This window comes from Hypomesus nipponensis, chromosome 12 (genome assembly GCF_054491055.1).
Source record: "Hypomesus nipponensis isolate SF chromosome 12, ASM5449105v1, whole genome shotgun sequence".
In the NCBI taxonomy this organism is placed as follows: Eukaryota; Metazoa; Chordata; class Actinopteri; order Osmeriformes; family Osmeridae; genus Hypomesus; species Hypomesus nipponensis.
In genome coordinates this window covers 12228572-12247500 of record NC_140372.1, presented here as the reverse complement: position 1 = coordinate 12247500, position 18929 = coordinate 12228572, and the positions used below count along the sequence as shown (strand labels likewise).

At 48.3% G+C, this 18929-nt stretch overlaps 2 protein-coding genes across 2 annotated transcripts in view; both read left to right on the top strand.

The window, feature by feature from the left end:
- drc11 (dynein regulatory complex subunit 11) overlaps positions 1 to 5375 on the top strand; it is a 24572-nt gene extending 19197 nt beyond the window's left edge. The window contains exons 15-19 of the mRNA XM_084668540.1: positions 2183 to 2382; positions 3419 to 3505; positions 3870 to 4047; positions 4401 to 4639; positions 4823 to 5375. Coding sequence (XP_084524666.1) covers positions 2183 to 2382; positions 3419 to 3505; positions 3870 to 4047; positions 4401 to 4639; positions 4823 to 4978 — 860 coding nt within the window. The 3' untranslated portion in view covers positions 4979 to 5375. The remainder of the gene's footprint in view (positions 1 to 2182; positions 2383 to 3418; positions 3506 to 3869; positions 4048 to 4400; positions 4640 to 4822) is intronic.
- A 10650-nt stretch (positions 5376 to 16025) lies between these two features.
- Positions 16026 to 18056, top strand: gbx2 (gastrulation brain homeobox 2). The gene is made up of 2 exons (XM_084668230.1): positions 16026 to 16539; positions 17178 to 18056. Exons 1-2 carry the CDS (start codon positions 16026 to 16028, stop codon positions 17693 to 17695), a joined length of 1032 nt encoding a protein of 343 aa, XP_084524356.1. The 3' UTR covers positions 17696 to 18056.
- The last annotated feature ends 873 nt before the right edge of the window (positions 18057 to 18929 follow it).

Here is an 18929-nt window from a genome sequence, read left to right as displayed (position 1 = left end):
AACTGATCCTCTGGGATCAGAAAGGATAACATTCACCTCAGTGGAACATAACAACCATCCCACACATGCACAGTCTGTCACACACACTCACCCACACACACAGTCATGTACACGTGTGTGTGTGTGTGTGTGTGTGTGAGCGTACATGTATATCCAAACTTCCAGGGGGATCCCGAGAATCCTCTGTCAGCTCACTCACACTCCCCCAGCCTCAATGGGACATCACTCACACCCACACACACCCCAACCCCTCGCCTCCCCGCTCACATCACTCAGCACCAAGCTCGCTCGCTCATCCTAGCGCCCCACACCAACAAACCCCAATATTTGGGGGCTGGGCCGGGGGATGGAGGGTTGGGGTTACTGAACTAACAGACCACCCACCCTGGTGGGACATACATCATCTTTCAGCAACTCCAACATAATCAAAGACTGTAAGGTGACATGGAGTGTCATGAGGTGAGAGAGAGACAATTGCCCCAGGCTGGACTTCAGGGAAACACAATACTCACAGAGTACAAGTAGTAGCCGAGAACAGAGAAGTCGATTGAAGGGAAGGGGATCTGGGTGATTTTTTGCCACCTGTTACAGTGTATTTATATCAATAATCGTCTGGAATCATTCACAATGGGATATTGTTGAGTCGTTTCCCGGAACGTCAATGTGATTCTCCCTGGGAGTTGGCGCAAGTTCAAAGACGGTGTTTTATTTCATTCGGTGTTTATTGTACTCGTGGGATGTTCTGGGGATCGCGTTAGACGGATGGCATTGTTCACCACCGCGAGACAACACCACTGAGGACAAAACTAACCACAGGCGAGCATGTTAGCGAGCTGTCACCTTCGCTACGCTGTAGCTTCAAAGAGTACCGCCCCCTTCTGGCCGTTCGCGGTCTGTTTATTTTCACAGAGCTCTGTGGTCTGACTCAGAGGACGGCTGTCTTGTTTTCGTACGCGTTCTGTGGAACATTCTCCCTGGAAGTGGAGCCGGGTTACTTCCTAGTATCAGAGAAAGACACACGCCTAGACTGTACACAAGGGTGGAGGCGAGGAAGGATGCTGGAAATGGACTGTCTGAACACTGACACCGCGATCTGATCTAACATCAGTTATGACCGTCATCATCCCAGCCCATTAAAAACCAGGAACTGCCAGATAATGCTGACTTAATGAGCTCCAGTCGGAGCAGCTACAGGGGCTTGTTGTTGGGTCGTCACCCCAGGATGGGCGTTGCTACAGGGGCTTGTTGTTGGGTCGTCACCCCAGGATGGGAGCTCGTCCCCGGGGAAAGGGCTGCACCTGCGGATGCATGCTCTCACGTACAGTGTCCTCCCTCCAGGTCCGGTATGGTACTGTAATCAGGGTTAACATCACAGAGCTCACAATGCAGTGCAATCTGCTCAGGTTTTCTAATGTGGCCATTGTTCCCTGAGAGGTGAGATTGCTTTGTGTGTTAACACCACTGGAGTTCGGGCCCTGGTACTTAATGGTTGGATGGTTTCATAACATTTGCCAGAAGGCTTTAGAAGACCAAACTCTCCTCAACATTCCTCTTAACACGCACTGTACAGTGCACATGCTTTGTCACTCTCTTCTCTCTGTCTTTTCTTTAACGTGTCCTCTCTTTCTCTCCTTGTGTTTCTCTGTGTCTCTCTCTCTTTCCCTCTCCCCCTCCGCTCCCTCTCCCCCTGTCTTCCCTCTCTCTCTCCGCTGCCTCTCCCCCTGTCTTCCCTCTCTCTCTCCGCTGCCTCTCCCCCTGTCTTCCCTCTCTCTCTCCGCTGCCTCTCCCCCTGTCTTCCCTCTCTCTCTCCGCTGCCTCTCTCCCTGTCTTCCCTCTCTCTCTCCGCTGCCTCTCTCCCTGTCTTCCCTCTCTCTCTCCGCTCCCTCTCTGCCTGTCTTCCCTCTCTCTCTCCGCTCCCTCTCCCCCTGTCTTCCCTCTCTCTCTCCGCTCCCTCTCCCTGTCTTCCCTCTCTCTCTCCGCTCCCTCTCCCCCTGTCTTCCCTCTCCCCCTCCGCTCCCTCTCCCCCTGTCTTCCCTCTCCCCCTCCGCTCCCTGTCTGCCTGTCTTCCCTCTCCCCCTCCGCTCCCTCTCCCCCTGTCTTCCCTCTCTCTCTCCGCTCCCTCTCCCCCTGTCTTCCCTCTCTCTCTCCGCTCCCTCTCCCCCTGTCTTCCCTCTCTCCCCAGGCTCCCAGTCGGTCCATGAGAGGGCTCCCCTGGTGAAGACTCTGCTGCTGGCCGGTCCAGCAGGGGTGGGGAAGAAGATGCTGGTCCACGCCCTGTGCACCGAGACCGGGGCCAACCTGTTCGACCTCTCCCCTGGGAACCTGACGGGGAAGTACCCGGGCCGCAGCGGCCTGCAGTACCTGCTGCACATGGTGCTGAAGGTGGGCACGGCTCCCGGCCGTCCAGGCGTCCAGACGTCCAGACGTCCAGACGTCCAGACGGGCACCGACAGCACCAACCCGTCTCTGTCATTTCACCGGCTTGTTTGTCTCAAGCAAGCTGCCGGGAGACACGTTTGCTACGTGGGGGGTGTTTATTGGAAAAGGCTGTGTGTCAACACAGCGCATGTGTACAGTGTGTGTGTGTGTGTGTGTGTGTGTGTGTGTGTCACTAGCTCTGATGCGGTCTTTTGCACCCGCTCACTTGTGATAGAGAAACTGGAGGAGCAGCTTTGCTTCGCTTGGACACCTCTGTATTCAGCTGGTGGTCCATGAAAGACAAACAAGCCCAGGCCCCCCCAACCACATTGTTCTGCTTCCAGCCTGTCAGCGCCCTCTCTAAGTGCCTTCTGGGAGAAGCAGCGTGCCCTGACAGGACGTCCTGCGTGCGGAGGCTGAGGTCTGGGGACTGGAGAGATGCAGGCCGCTCTCTCTGAAGGGGGGGGGGGGGGGGGTTTGGAGGGGGATGCCAGGCCACAACCGATTTGTCACACACATTTACAATGGCTTCAGAAAGTATTCAGACCCCTTTACTTTCGACACGTTTCATTGTGTTTTCATTGTAAATACATAAACACACACACACAGTCCTACATATAGAAGGCACATGAGAATATCAAGGAGCAGAAGTGCATAGTTTGACAGCCGTTTGGTGGGAAGTGTCGAGGACTCGCCTTTATTTACCCGGCACAGTGCAAGGTAACCACGTCTCAGGTTAATAAGTCGGTTGACTCTCCATTGTGTCACGGTTGGTGATGCGGGGGTGGAGTGGGGGGGGGGGGGGGGGATTGTGTGTGGGAGGGAGGCTGGCCGTTTTTTCTTCAGCTTCAGCTGAGTGGAAGTCGGTTTCATCAAGTTATTGTTCTTGCTGGACTGGATGTACAAGTGTGGGAGAGTTCAGAGTGAGAGTTTGTTGTCCTTAAAGTGTGTGGGTGTTTGGTGCTTGTTTGATTTGTGTTGATTTGTTTTGCTTTCGCAGGTGGCTCGCCAGCTGCAGCCATCTGTAATATGGATTGGCGACGCGGAGAAAACCTTTTATAAAAAAGTACCGAAGCCAGAAAAAGAGGTGAAACAATATTCTCTAATGACAGATAATGTTGAGGATATTGTTTGTTTATAGAATAACATTAAGGGACATTTATTGTCTGGTTTGTATGACCACAGATTTGAGCTCTTAAAAACTTTTACTTAAAAGTGACTCACGATTAAGGGTGTGCTGCCCTCTTGTGGCCAAATATACACATGTAAATGATCCGGTCACTTTCAAGAATAATCACCATGTGCAGAATAGGATCCCCTCTCTCTTTCTCTCCATCTTCATTTCTCTTCTAGTCCCGTGTTCTTGATGGATTCACTGAGGTATTATGAATTATTGATCATGCATTCTTGACTCATTTTTGTTTCCACCTCTTTTTTTTCCTTCCCGGCAGATGGAGCCCAAGAGGCTGAAGAAAGACCTCCCTAAGGTCCTGAAGCTCATAAAGCCTGAGGACCGAGTCCTGGTGGTGGGCACCTCCCGCCGGCCCTTCGATGCCGACCTCAAGATGTTGTGTAAGGTGTACAGGAAGATCATCCTCATCCCCAGGCCTGACTACGCCTCGAGGCTGGGTGGGTTGTGCTCGCGTCGACTCATCTGTTCTACTGTCCTGAGAGAGAGAGAGAGAGAGAGAGAGAGAGAGAGAGAGAGAGAGAGAGAGAGAGAGAGAGAGAGAGAAGGAGAGGGAGAGGGAGAGGGAGAGGGAGAGGGAGAGGGAGAGGGAGAGGGAGAGAGGGAGAGGGAGAATGACAGAGAGAGACAGAGGGCATGTCGTGACTATACATCATTATCAACATCTAGAAATGTCCAATCGGGGGCGTCTATCTGAGCTACGCGCATTTAGAAACCAACCTAAGAAACCAACCTAACCCTGATTCCACCTTATGTCCCTGTCCTCTGTCCTGCGGCGTACCGCTCCCCCCAGTCCTGTGGAGGGAGCTGTTGCGCGTCGGTGGGGCTCAGCTGGGGCCCGGCCTGGACCTCAGCTCCCTGGCCAAGGTGACGGACGGCTACACGCAGGGCCACATCCTGCGGGCCGTGCAGGCCGTGCTCGTCCCTCGCAGGTTGGAGCAGCAAAGCAGCCGACCCCTCCGGGCCGCTGAGTTCATCCCCCCGCTGGCGCGACAAGACCCCGTCTTCAAAGAGGAAGAGGAGGCCTTCAAGGTCAGTCAGTGCCCTCGGTCAATTCATTTGGCGTTCGTAAACCGTTCGGTCCAGTCCTTGCGCCATCTTGGAAATCGTCGGACGCATCGACGGGGGGCACCACACGGGGGCGCCATTTCCTTATGTTTTCACTTGGCGGGGATGGGAAGTGCTTCCTTCACTGTGTGTGGCTTGTGTTGGCAGATGTGGTACAGCCGCACGCCACTGGGTAAGAAGAGGACGCGGGCTGCCAAGGCTGTGGAGGAGGAGGGAGAGGCGGGAAAAGTCAAGGACAAGGACAAGAAGGGCCGAGGGCCGCGAGAGAAGGACAAGAAGAGCAAGAGGAAGAGGAGAAAGTGAATGTGTAAATACCCGAGAGAGAGAAAAAGGGTGACACTATTTCACAAAGAGAATCATGGACATTCGTGTCATGTTTAACACGAGAAACCATACACGACTTGAGTCACAGAACCACCTTTTTTGAACGGAGATATTGTCTAGCCTGGATCAGACCGGCTGTTCCAATCATGGGAATTGTTTGAGGATGGCCTTATGCCGGACATTGGGATTGAAACCATGAACTGCATAACTGCAGGGGTGCTCTGCCTACAGAGACCCTCACCCCAGCCTCAGGCCCCCTGCTGCCCTGAGACCAATCATCATTAACCATATCCAAACCCACAAGAGCATGCAAAGACTCCTGTCAACCGCTGTAATGATGAAAGAACCCAGACAAATAAATGAATCATTGAACTCTCTTCGTGCTCCTGTCTTTCTCTCTTACGCTCATGCTTTCTCTCCCTCTCCATCTATGTAGGATTGGCCTGATGGCATGGTTTTCTGTGCCAAAGAGCTGCTAATTAGCCTGTGTAATTTTCATTGTTGCCAATTACTGCCAGGGGGCTGCAATGTACTGTAGTACCTTGCGCGTGCGTGTGCGTGTGTGTGTGTGTGTATGTGTTTACACTTGGCACTAACAAGCAGGCCTGCCCTGCCAAGCGGCTGACCCACTTCCCAACCAGTCCCCACGGAGCCCCCTTCCTCCTCTCCTCAACCTCCAGTCCAAACCTCTATCAGCCAATCAGGAGAGGGCGGGTCAATGTCCACCATATTTGAACTGCACTGTTGATCTTGCAGTCTACCCCCCCTTCCCCCCATCGTGCCTGTGACCTTCTCCCCTCTTTTCAATCTCCCTTTCTCCTCCTCTCGCTCTTTCTTGTTGACTTCATCCCTCGCGTTCGTTCGTTCTTTCTTTCTTTCTTCCTATCTCGACCTCCCCCCCATCTCCTGCCAGGTGGGTTCACAGAGCGTAACAAACACTGTCACCTTCCCTGCTCCTTGTAGCTTCAGCTAACATCTAATTGAATTATTCATAAGTGTGTGGACCGCCGCCTCCTCGCCCAAGACAAGGTGCCTGCAGCGCGGCCCCCATGTCGAGACACGGGGGCTTTATTTACTCCCAGTCGTGGGTCCCAGCGGGCTCCTGTTTCAGCGTACAGTCAGTGAGGTGCACGGCGAGCATTTATCCAGAAGAGCACGCTCGCCGTGTCTTAACGCACAGATCATTAGGGAACCCAGAACGGCCGAGGCTCGGGGAGTGCGTTCACCGAGCTGTGATCGGGGAGTTTTTTTTACCTCAGCTGGGCTCCGAAGACGGATGACTCTTTTGTTAGGCTCCTCAGTCACGTCTCATGTCTAACAAGTCTGTGTCGGTCTCCTTCTCAGAGGCAATGATAATTAGACGGGGGTTTTTTTATTTTATTTTGATGTCGTGTTTTTGATTCATTATTTCCATGAACCTCCTTTTGTAATTCAGCCCCGTGGTCGTGGGTGTACAACAGAAAACTCCCCCTTCTCGAAAAAGCCTTCTAACCGTTGTTTTGCAATTAGTATTTATCTCCCCGCCTGAATGCTTGGGGGCCTGGAGGCCTCCTACCCGGCTGTACTCTCCCAGAGACGGCCCCCTGGCTCAGTGCGTGTTCATGATGATGCAGTGTTCCCTGCTCCTCTTCCCAGGCCCTAGCCAGAGGTGGAGACAGCGCCTGTGACAACCTGGACAAGCCCCAGCCCCAACCCCAGCCTCGTCCCTCAGCCTCGTCCCTCAGCCTCGTCCCTCAGCCTGTTTGTGTTCCCCAAGGGGGTGTTACTTCGGCATACTCATTTATGGAGCAGTCCCTTGCTTGCTCCACTGGGGGGAGGGGGGAGGGGGTGGGGCGGTTCATCCAGTAAGAGTGACAGGAGCTCCCAGCTCTTGGGTGGGGGGTCTTTGCTTTCTCTCCTCCTCCTCCCTGCCTGTCACATCCCACCACTGCAAGGTTAAGCGTTCTCAAGGCGTCCATGTTAACGCAGTCCAAGTCCGTGCGGAGGGGCTCCCCTTGCACCGCACTGATCCAGACTGGAAGAACAATTGACACGCACGCAAGTCAACATGTTTAGCTAGCCGTGCAGGAAATGGCTCGCCGTGACAAGTCATTCAGCTGGTTTGCCGTGTTGACGGAGCGATTGTGGGGAGATTTCAGCCGGAGCTTTATTGAGGTCATAGGTGAGGCAGGGGAGATTGATTGGGATTGATAGTGAACCATAGCACTCACCTGTTATGGCCTCCGGTCCAAGGACATTTCTTCCAGTCGAGGAACCCATCTCTCTTCCTCATTCCCACACACACACACACACACACACACACGAATGAACACGAATGCACTTACTAATGCACTCTCGCACACACAAGAATGAACAAACTTACACAGATGAATGCCTGTGCGTGTACACACACCCAAACAAACACACACACACACACACACACAACCGATTGAGTGGGAAAAAGAAAAGTGCTTACCTCAGTTCAAGAATAATTACGCAGTGGATGAGGGGAAAAGAAGAACAATTAGCCAGCTGGGTGTTATAAAACAAAGCAATTAATGTTATGCTAATAACTCTGATTTCATGCAATTCTCGATCATTTGCTAATCATTTGTTAATTAGTCTGACTTTTTAGTGCATCAAATTATGAGTGATTAATCGGACAGCTTGTGGTATTTAACAAACTCCTCTGCTCTCAGCAGCAGCTTCTGCAGTATGGCTTCCTGCTCCGTCCTGCAGGGAGCCTAATTGGTGTCTGGGAAGTCCTGGTCCTCTGACACAGGCCTGTAGTGCAGCACTGTGCTGCTGGGGCATGGGGGACACAGCACTGTGCTGCTGCTGCTGGGGCATGGGGGACACAGCACTGTGCTGCTGGGGCATGGGGGGGACAGCACTGTGCTGCTGCTGCTGGAGCATGGGGGACAGCACTGTGCTGCTGGGGCATGGGGGAGACAGCACTGTGCTGCTGGGGCATGGGGGGGACAGCACTGTGCTGCTGCTGCTGGAGCATGGGGGACAGCACTGTGCTGCTGGGGCATGGGGGACACAGCACTGTGCTGCTGGGGCATGGGGGGGACAGCACTGTGCTGCTGCTGCTGGAGCATGGGGGACAGCACTGTGCTGCTGGGGCATGGGGGGGACAGCACTGTGCTGCTGCTGCTGGAGCATGGGGGACAGCACTGTGCTGCTGGGGCATGGGGGGGACAGCACTGTGCTGCTGCTGCTGGAGCATGGGGGACAGCACTGTGCTGCTGGGGCATGGGGGGACAGCACTGTGCTGCTGCTGCTGGAGCATGGGGGACAGCACTGTGCTGCTGTCCCCCATGCTCCAGCAGCACAGTGCTGTCCCCCCCATGCCCCAGCAGCACAGTGCTGTCCCCCATGCCCCAGCAGCAGCAGCACAGTGGGGGGACAGCACTGTGCTGCTGGGGCATGGGGGACACAGCACTGTGCTGCTGTTGGGGGGACTCAGCCATCCACAGTCAGACACTTAGAAAAGACCTGGCAATTGAGATTTGACATTGAAAAAGGCTTTCTTGTCTTTCTTGACTCCGATTTAACATGTGTCCAGAAAAATAACCCGTAAGCGGTCGTTTTACTGGGATTTATTCTATTGCTGAGGTTCAGTGAGACTGTGTGTCATGGTAAATGTGCTAATGCTGGCGCCCTCCTGGGAATAGCATGGCCCAGGGTAAAATTGAAATTCAGATGTGCTGAGCCCGACTTAATCCCCCGGCCTGCACACACAGACACACACACACAAACATGTATAGTTATACGACAAGCCAGGACTACTGGGGGTCCTGATGTCACGCACCGGGCAAATTCATATTGTATCACTGCTTAGAGCTGTCCTCTCCTGGGTAAGATTAGCCTCATTGTCCAAGGAAGTCGTTGTAAACTAGTCAAGAGTTAGCCACAAGCTAACTAGAGTTGGCCACAAGCTAACTAGCACAGTAATAAGTAGCAGAAACCAAAAGCAAATAGGGCAATTGGGTTACCAGTGGTTTAAAGAACCAAAAATATACATTACTGGGATACAAAATAATGAGTTTCAGTGAAAGAGGGTCTTCCCAGGCAGGTATTGACCAACAAACCACTGAGGAGGTCTGTCTGGGTGGGGGGGACGGAGAGCCAGTCAGGTTTAGACACCTCTGTAATGAGAGGGAGGAAGATCTGGGAGGAGAACACGACAGTGAAACATGTTAAATCTCTCCTGAGCCCGACCGTACATTTGCGTGCAGGGTGTGGTTTTGTGTGTTGTGCTCTGGGCTGAAGCAGGTCGGGATTCGCTGTTTGTGTGTGTGTGTGTGTGTGTGTGTGTGTGTGTGCTCAAACAGGTGAAGGTGCTGTTAAACTGCAGATGTTCTCCCCCTCAATCACATCACGTTGGACCCCGGCTGATTGGTGGGTCCGGCCAGTGAAGGTCATCGCTCCATCAGGTCAGTTTGGGTAATCACAGGGCTGAAGCGGCCCTCGTAGGCAGGGGTGGAATGGCGTTAACTTGACTGTGTGCTTTTATGGCTCCCTGAAACAGAAGCTGGGGTCATTATCTACCTAGCTCCCCCCCCCCCCCCTCTCTACTCTCTCTCATTTTCCGTCCCCTGTGTCTTCTCCCTACCCCTCCCTGGACAGCGCATGGATGCCATTGCTCCTCCTGAAGAAACACGTCTCTGTTTCAACCACTGAGAGTCCAAATATCCATTGTTAACTCTAACTATATCAACTCTAACTAGAGAGGGTGTCATTTCTGGGGAAATTGTGGAGTGGGCTTGCGGCTGTAGTTGTAAGGTAGTGATAAAACTGAGAGACGAGTTAAGGTGGGAATAATAATAATAATATGTGAGACAACAAGTATGCTTTGCTTAGAGCAAAGACTCAATTAACAATGATGGTGACTGGTTGGAGAGGCCACTCGTTAAGACTGCTGCCTCCGTCCTGCCTCCGTCCTGCCTCCGTCCTGCCTCCGTCCTGCCTCGTCATCCTATTGCATTTGCATACACACAGAACAAGTCTTTGTCCATGTAGAGGTTGTGTTCCAGGCCCCACATCGTTCCATCTTCAATCTTCAGAATGTCCTCCCACTCCTGTCTGTGTCCTGAACCCTCATCCACGACAGCCTTGAGGCCCTGATGTCATCATCACTGGATCAGGGGCCCAATCACCTCGGTGACCTTGCCAACCATCGCCATTATGTGTCCCCGCCCCCTTCCCCCGCCCCCTGTCACCCGACTTCACATCCAGACCACACATTCTCTCATTTAAACACACACACATTTCCATTATCCTTCACCTTTTAACTCTCTTTGATCCTCGTCGCTGTCATCTACATGGGCACATATTCCTGTCCCTCTACCTCGCCGGGCCTCGACGCGTACACGAAACCCTGCTCGGATTCCCAACGCAGAGGAATCTGAAGGAAGTGGATGCTGAGCGCTTGAAGGATGAAGATGATGGTGTTTTTAGGGACTCACAGTGCGATGTGGGGGATTCATGGGCCAAGCTAATAGTCCTCGTTTTCTGCTCTTGCTCACTCCATTAGCGGCGAGTGAGTCTGGAGTACTGGCCTCGCGCTAATTACGCTGTGAGGGATGAGGAGCGAGAGCTCATTAGCGGTAGCGCGGGCCGAAACATACTGTCTCTCTCCTGGCTAATGATGTTGGATCCACCGTGCGGGGAGTCGGACGCACTACGCTTCATCAAACGTCCGCCTGTCCAGGGGTTAACGTCACTGTTGACTTCCCATCTCTCTTTCGTTCTCTTCTTGAACCCCCCCTCCCTTCTCTCTAATGCGGTTCTGTCTTTCTGCTCCCTCACACACCCATGTTCACACATTCACACATTCACACTCTCTCTCTCTCTCTCTCTCTCTCTCTCTCTCACCCGGGCCAATCCCAACCTCCGCCTCTCACTCTCTCTCTCCATTTCGCCCTCTTTCTCTCCCCCTCTACGCCAATGTGACTCGCCCCACAGTGGTTCACTCTTCATTAGTGGCTCTTACCTGACACAATGAAGCAGAACTAAATGCTGACTGTGATTTGGCCAGCTATCTGTCACAGCTCTTTCCCCACCAACACCATGGACACATCCAGGGTTCCTGCAGAGAGCCAGATAGTGTGGACGGCAATGTGTGGTCATACAGTTCATACAAACATGCACGAGATCCCATTGACGTTGCACCGAGAGCAAATCATTTCATTGGATTTTTTACAGCTAATAGCTGGTGGACCTGTGTTCAAGCACCATTTGCAGTCCGATTAATCACGCTAAGTAGGCTGTATACAAGCAGGCATTCATCCCCACATTATGATCACTTCAAAACGTTTGTAGGCCTACAAACGCCAAATCTTGGAAGAATGCATCTAAAATAGTCCATATTGTTTGATAAGATTCAGTCAAAGCAGTCTAGGGTCCCTCTTGAAATATTGAATCGACTATAATGATTTATCACCTCCATATAATGTCAGAACAGTTATTTTCATTACCGGGAAGGGGGAAATTGAATGACTTCTTCCATGAGAAAGGGGGAGAGAAACTTCCTGTGAACAGGAAAAAGGAGGGATTCATTCATGTGTCCTTTCAAGACACTTGTTAGGGATAAAAGGACCTCATGATACTATGTCCCAGACGAGGAGACAAGTGGATTTCTGCGGTGCCTTCAAGCTCCTAATGAAACCAGACATGAGCTAACTTGAAGGAAACCAGGGGAATGAGCACAGCTCTAACCCAATTTTAGCTGCAGTCTACTCTCGTTCTATTTCGGTCTAGTTGATTGTAACAGTAATTAAGGGTGTAATTATTAAATAACTGTCTTTTAGTCTGTGTGGGAGTGGGGCTAAAGGTGAACAGATCTAATTAGCTTGTCTGAGGCTCTCCTAGATGTATCTTGGGGCAGGCGTGACTATAGAGTGACCGTCTGGAAAGATGAACCCGTGTCTATCTTGCGCTCGGATGTCTCTAATTCTCAGGGTTTGCCGCATCGGGGTGATAATTTACCATATGTTTTTCAGAGCAAAGGTTCAAATGTCAGTGGTATCTCTTCAGTGTCTTTTCATTTTTTTCATTTGACTTTGTGGCCAAAGAAGGCTAAGAAAATGACTGTTATTACCTCCAACGTCGCCATCTGTTTCGCGTCTTTATGTGCGTAAAAAGTTGATGCTTTTGTGATTGATGCTTATGAGTGACGCCCGCCGTTCGAGGTTGATCCAGCCCATTAGTCAATGTATTTCAATCCAAATTATCCTAGCGTAGCCCCAAATCCCGGTCCTGTATTTAACCCGTCTGATTGTATTCTAATCTTCATCACCTTCAACAGTAGCCTGTGGGCATCATCATTTAAAATGGCTAAAAGACTAGGCTTTAATCTTCACAGAGTTAGAACACACCAATTTCTTTCTATGGCACTGTAAAAGTACCACAGACCCTCCGAAGACCAAGAGTCACCCCAAATCACACTGCAATGAAACAATAAAATAGTTGGGGTAAGGCTAGATGCTCAGTGTCGGTTTACCGTGCAGCCTATTCATAAGGGGGTCGGATTTACGAGCCTGACAGTGGCTTTCCTGCCCACAGCCTCCCCTTGGTGTAGTACCGTTCTGTAACTGCAGAGAGCGGTGTGGATTAATTTGATTGTTTTGTACCGATAAATTGCAGTGGGACACCTATCCACAGAGCACAGCAGTGGTAAGTAATTCTGGTGTGTGGCATTTGTCTTGCGTCCTCCGCGTGGTTCATTTGGTTAAGAGACTTGCCCCGGAGGCGCTGATCACTGATGCTTCACCCAATCTCTCTGCTTTAATAGAGCAAGAGGATTTCGACCGTGTCATATTCTTATATCATGCTGTGCGCTCTACGTATACCTCATTTAAACATAGAACAACTGTGGTCATCATTGTTTTCAGTCAAATCTTTTTTGTTGTGTTTCTTTTTTTTTTTTGAATGGGGAGGGGGGTGGGGGGGTTGTAGGCTACAAGGCCTAGGCTATCAGGTATAAACACACGGTTTGGATCACTGAAATCTTTCCCTTTGCCAAACATTGATTCTTTTGAGAATGGATGGTGTGGTAAGCCGTAAAAGCCCATAGAAACTGGCTGTGGGTCAATACTCAACGAGTTGTGTTTCTCAAGATATTTCAGAAACTCAATCCTCTTGAAGAGTTGCCGTTTGTAGATCAGGCCTCTTCTTTCGATAGATCAGTCATCGTCTGGGGTCCACTTAAAGTTAAATCAATTGTATTCGTTTAAGCTTTAATAATCAAAAATCCAATGGTAGTCTAAATGTTCATTGATCTAAGCCTCCTTGAGGGGGGAACATGGTTGAAACTCTTAAACATAAACGTGGTTTTCAACGACTGGGCCAACAAACTGAGACTGAGTCAAACAACTGAATATTTGTTTTTGTCAAAGGAAGTACTCCGCTGAAAGAATTATTGGTGACATTTAAATGCGGAAGAAAAGGTTGAGTCCGTAACAATCAAAATAATGTTGAACGGTCCAACGCCGCCGGCTACATTTCAGAACCCATTCCCCTCCTTCCAACTTCGACCAGCAGGTATAAAGCATCTATGTAATTGCTTTGCCCATTCCGTCCCCTCCACTTATAGGCCTAACTCTCATACCAGTAAACTAACGGTGAATGTTCAGATGTTGGGGTCATTGTCATGACACTTCAATGGACTGTTTGTAGTTTCATTACCGTTTGCGGATCCTTTTTGAATTATTTAGTTATTAGTTGCGATTGTCGTATGTTGTGGTATTTGATGTTATTACTTCATGTCATATCGGTAAACCCTTCTGAGAAGCTGAGCTTCATTTAGTCCGTACTTAGCCTCCCCTTCTCCGGGTGTAATGGATGGGCCTGCTCACTTGCATGCAGAAAAGGTTTAATTAAATCATATTCCAATCATAATCCACGTTGTTAATTAAACTGGATAATTTATAAGTGCAAAAGAGGGTATTTATTAGCTGCTCTGCAGTGGTGGCACTGCAGAGAACATGAGCCCATACACACAGTTACGCACACGTCCCACACACACACATACACAAAGCACACACACACACCCTCCCTTCTCCTCCCCCACCCCCCATTCTACAGCCTTTTACTATTGATGCCTCCACATGATTGATAATGAGACAGTGACTGCTGTACTATTTGTCTAATGGCTGCGCAATTAAATTCCCTTGTAAATGACCCATGCCTCATTTCATCCTAATCTATGGAATTTTGATTGAATTTGTCAGCCCTAATTGAAAAATACTGCTATTTAATGTCTGCATTGCAGTTGCGGATCAGGCAGTCTTTAATGAGAACGTGTCCTGGTGACCCTGGAGCGATGTGTGGGGGTCATGCATGCCCTTGGTTTGTCTCAATAGTCATGGATCTGGTCTTAGGTGGGGTAAGGGAAGAACCCCGAATATGATTTCACTAATATAATATTTCATTGATTGGCCACCCCCTTATAAGGTGGCACAGTTTGTATAACTTTGGTGATCACACCCCGCCACACGAAAGCTTATGAATACTTCGCTTAATTGATTTGATCTATTCGTTTATTTTTTTACTCGAGCACAACCGCAATAAAGAGGGGTACATAGCATCTAAATTATATTTTGGAGAAGTTTTACAACTTATTAGGCTACTCGCATGGTATTGACACTTTGGTACGCATTCACCGATATTCTAAACAAAAATCCTCCAGCAACATGAAATCATTACAACATACGAATTAATCACAATAAAGTATATAATTGTATTCCCCAAAAACGTAGCCTAATTTAAAGTAATACACAGATTTCATATAATTAGGTAAATATTCACTACTTTAGTCTGTTCACAGGACTGCATACACAGCCAATCAAATTGCAATTGTTTTTGTTGGTAGCCTACAATGTTTCCACTTGCAGACTATGATCATCCTATCCAGACATTGCATTGTGGATCTAAGTACTTTGACAGGCAGCGGAGCATCACCGTGTGGCCTCATAGTCTCGTGGAGACTAATTCCATCTCCTGTGTATCAACACACAGTAACAGCACTGGCTAGGGGAGATGAATTACAGTTTATAATTCACTGGGGATTGCCTCAGGCTCGACATGGCTGCGACTAGGATATGATGAAGTGTCACAGGCGAGGAAGCACTCTATCTCGCTTCATACCTCAGCTCAAGTGAAGGGTAGTTGTGTCCGCCAGTAGGGAGAAGACTACGGATCATAAATTGGGCGTCCGTAGAAAATTGTTGGTGAAGAGTTGGAGGGCCGTGAACGCACACATAAAAAACATACAAACACATTGTGTTTCATTGTGCTATTTTGCATGCAAAGGCCAATAGGCAGAATTCGGATTTACTGAATGTCGAAAGCACATTTTTATTGGCCATGTGTTACCTTGGGAGCATGTTTTGTGCTCAGAAGATCCATGTAATTGGCATTTATTCACGAGACCAAAGCAAGCCCTCATGGGTTAACGTCTACCAATGAAATTCAAGAACGTGATAAGGGGGTGGTCCTTGCACGGAGAGGGGGCGATTAAACGGAGGGAGCGGAATTTAAACTCATTGGTGAACATCTGGATGTTGTTGAACAGAACAGCACTATTTCACTCTCTAAGAGTGATCTTAGAATATGCGCGTATAGCGAGCCGTGCCAAATTGAAGAGATTGGTTTTGAAATGATACAAGCGTCTCTGACAGCGCGAGGATTTTGAGTGGCACAAGAACTGCACACCTCTCCACCTCATCGGCAAGACAAACCAAAACGGATCTCATGCGTTGCTCAAATACTTTTTCTTCACCTCTCTTTACTTGGTACCCGACCTGGGTACTGTTCTAAACTCCTGAATATTGTGTTGACGCAATATTGATGGGATGGTTTTATTCACAAGCGAAAAACACACAATCAACTACGGGATTACTCATTTCATAAAATCGTCCGTCAGTCGAATATCACGACTGTGAAATTGGTTGCGAAGGCTATAACCAATCCTGCTAAACGGCACGCTTCCTTGTCTACGGTAATATTTCCTTTGTTGACATTACTCTCATCTGATCATATGAGTGCAGCGTTTAGTCCGTCGTTTATGATGATGCAGCGCCCACTGGGAAGCACCACTGCCTTCAGCATCGACTCTCTGATCGGCGGGCCACCACAGCCCAGCCCGGGACATTTTGTGTACACCGGCTACCCAATGTTTATGCCGTACAGGTCAGTGGTGCTTCCGCCGCCCCCTCCGCCGCCCCCTACCCTATCCCAGTCCGCTCTTCAGCAGGGTCTCCCGGCTACTCATCCGCACCATCAGATTCCCAGCCTCCAGAATACGTTCTGCTCGAGCCTGGCTCAGGGCATGGCGCTTACTTCCACTCTCATGGCTACTCTCCCTGGTGGCTTCTCAACCTCGCAGCAGCATCAGGAGGCAGCGAGAAAGTTCGGATCTCAGTCACTTCACGCAGTTTTTGACAAAACTCAGGACATTCGTTTGGATGGCGATGACGGAAAGACTTTTCTAGGGAAGGAGTCCGTTTCGCTACCACCGTTCCACGACTCAGATCAACTGCAATCATCCACGGGTAAGCCTTCTTTTTCTTGTTGTCATCCAGGATGCTGATGTGAGAGCACCCAAACTTATTTAATAACGATATGACAAAAATAACATGATATAGCCTATGACTTTTTGCAAAACTAGGGGCCTATATTTTGGATGGATTTCAGATAAAAACATGATGTGTAAGAATACTTTATTTAAAGCTCCAATTACAATTTTGATGAGGAAGGCTATGGTTTTCTAGAAACTGTTTAAAATGACTTAATATTACTTTAATTTGAGGGATTTCAATAGCGCCAGCTAAGTAGGCCTGACTTGTTAAAATAGAAATATGGATTGTAAGCCTGCGACAAGTTATAAGATGATGCGCTTTGTCATTTGTCCATCTTTTGAACAGAACACGTTGTGCAAAATATTGTCCGGCGATGAAAAACGTTGAATGACGATGAATATGCTATTTACAATTGCCATTTGGACAGCCTGCTCTTGCGTAATGTGTTCTTGAAACAAAATACAAAAACTGCATGAGCTACAGCACTCAAGTTGTCTTAGATGTAATCCTTTAGCCTACGATATTATGCCTTTGAAGTTCTGCAGTTTAACACTACTGTTCCATATTATGCGCATTCATTAGAATTCTTTATTTCTTTTCCTATTTTCCAGCCAGAGCCCATGGAAAAGAAGATGCCAAGGAGGACGAGTGCAATAGAAAAGATGAGAGCTTCTCAATGGACAGCGATTTAGACTATAGCTCTGATGACAACATTACGGGTAACTCGATGTGTCAGAAAGAGGACGGCGACGGTAATGGCGGCCTGGACGAAGGAATCCACGGGTCCAGTGGGGCTGGCAGCACCACATCTACTGGCAAGAACAGACGGAGGAGAACGGCATTCACGAGTGAGCAACTTTTAGAACTGGAGAAGGAATTCCACTGTAAGAAATATCTGTCTTTAACGGAACGCTCACAAATCGCTCATGCCTTAAAGCTCAGCGAAGTGCAAGTCAAGATCTGGTTTCAGAACCGGAGGGCTAAGTGGAAACGCGTCAAGGCTGGCAATGTTAACTCCAAAACTGGGGAACCATCTAGAAACCCCAAAATTGTGGTACCCATTCCTGTGCACGTGAGCCGCTTTGCAATAAGGAGTCAGCACCAACAGTTAGAGCAAGCCAGACCATAATTTTGTTTACGTTATAGGTATAAACGGTGGACCAAAATACTGATTAATTTGATTTTAGCATACTTTTTAACACACCAAAAAAGGCGCAAATGATTGGCATAGACACTAATACAATGCCCAAGTTTATACTCCGGAGAATCACTGAATGACAGGCGAAGAGGGCACACTTAAATGATTTGATGGTTACATGTGTTGCTTTACTGCTGAATCGATCCGTCGATGGTGTGACTGTCTGTTAAATGACTATACGAAGAGGACAAAAAAACACATGGTGACAAATTTATCATCGAGGCGCATGTAAATATCAAGGAGGACCATAAATATAATCGACATGGGACCAATTTGAGGACATAACACACAAACAAAATTGTACATTTCAATATGTCAACATTATAGTGTCTTTTGTTTTATTTTAAATTGTTTTTTTTTACGTGCTACAGACGTTTAGGTCGTATTCAGAAACCTGCTGGTGGTTTTCAGAATGAACACAATCAGAAGGATAAACTCTCCCAGAAGGAGCACTTCTATAGTTTCTATTTTGTTACATATCTTTTCATCCTATACCTACTCACTCTTCAGATAAACAGGCAAACTAATCCACCATTCACCTCTCAGTCATTGATTTTTACTCTGTGGTTGCTGGGATTTTCTTTTTTCTTCCTTGTGACATTTTCAATATACAGGAAGCACGCTGCTAATTTATTTAATATTGTACAAAAGTAACTAACATTCCATAACGTATTGATTAAATACTATAGTGTGCATTAAAGCAAACCCATTAACGTTTATGTCAATTATTTGTTGTTTCTTCTTTGTTTTCAGAACTGTATCGTTTTGTTTTTGAAAATAATATTTTCGTCAATGGCAGTGAACAACATGCTGCATAATTTCTGGGTTTATTTTAGTAGTACAAATATGAAATAGGTCCACTTATTTCGATTCATTATGTAGGCCTCACGTGACAAGAAAAGGCTTCAAGGCAAACAGCCAATAGGCTAATTAGTTTGATTCAATTACTGTTTTGATAAATAAAAAGGGCTCTGTTGCCCTCCGTTGCAGACATAGAATAGTCAATGAATGCACATCAATTTGTCATCTAACAATAATTTGAATGATTATTAATAATAATAGGCTACATTATTTACATTTATAATTTGGCATATATATATATATATATATGTTCCCAGAAGAAAACGATTTAAATTAAATGGCAGTGATTCTTTCCTTCACGATT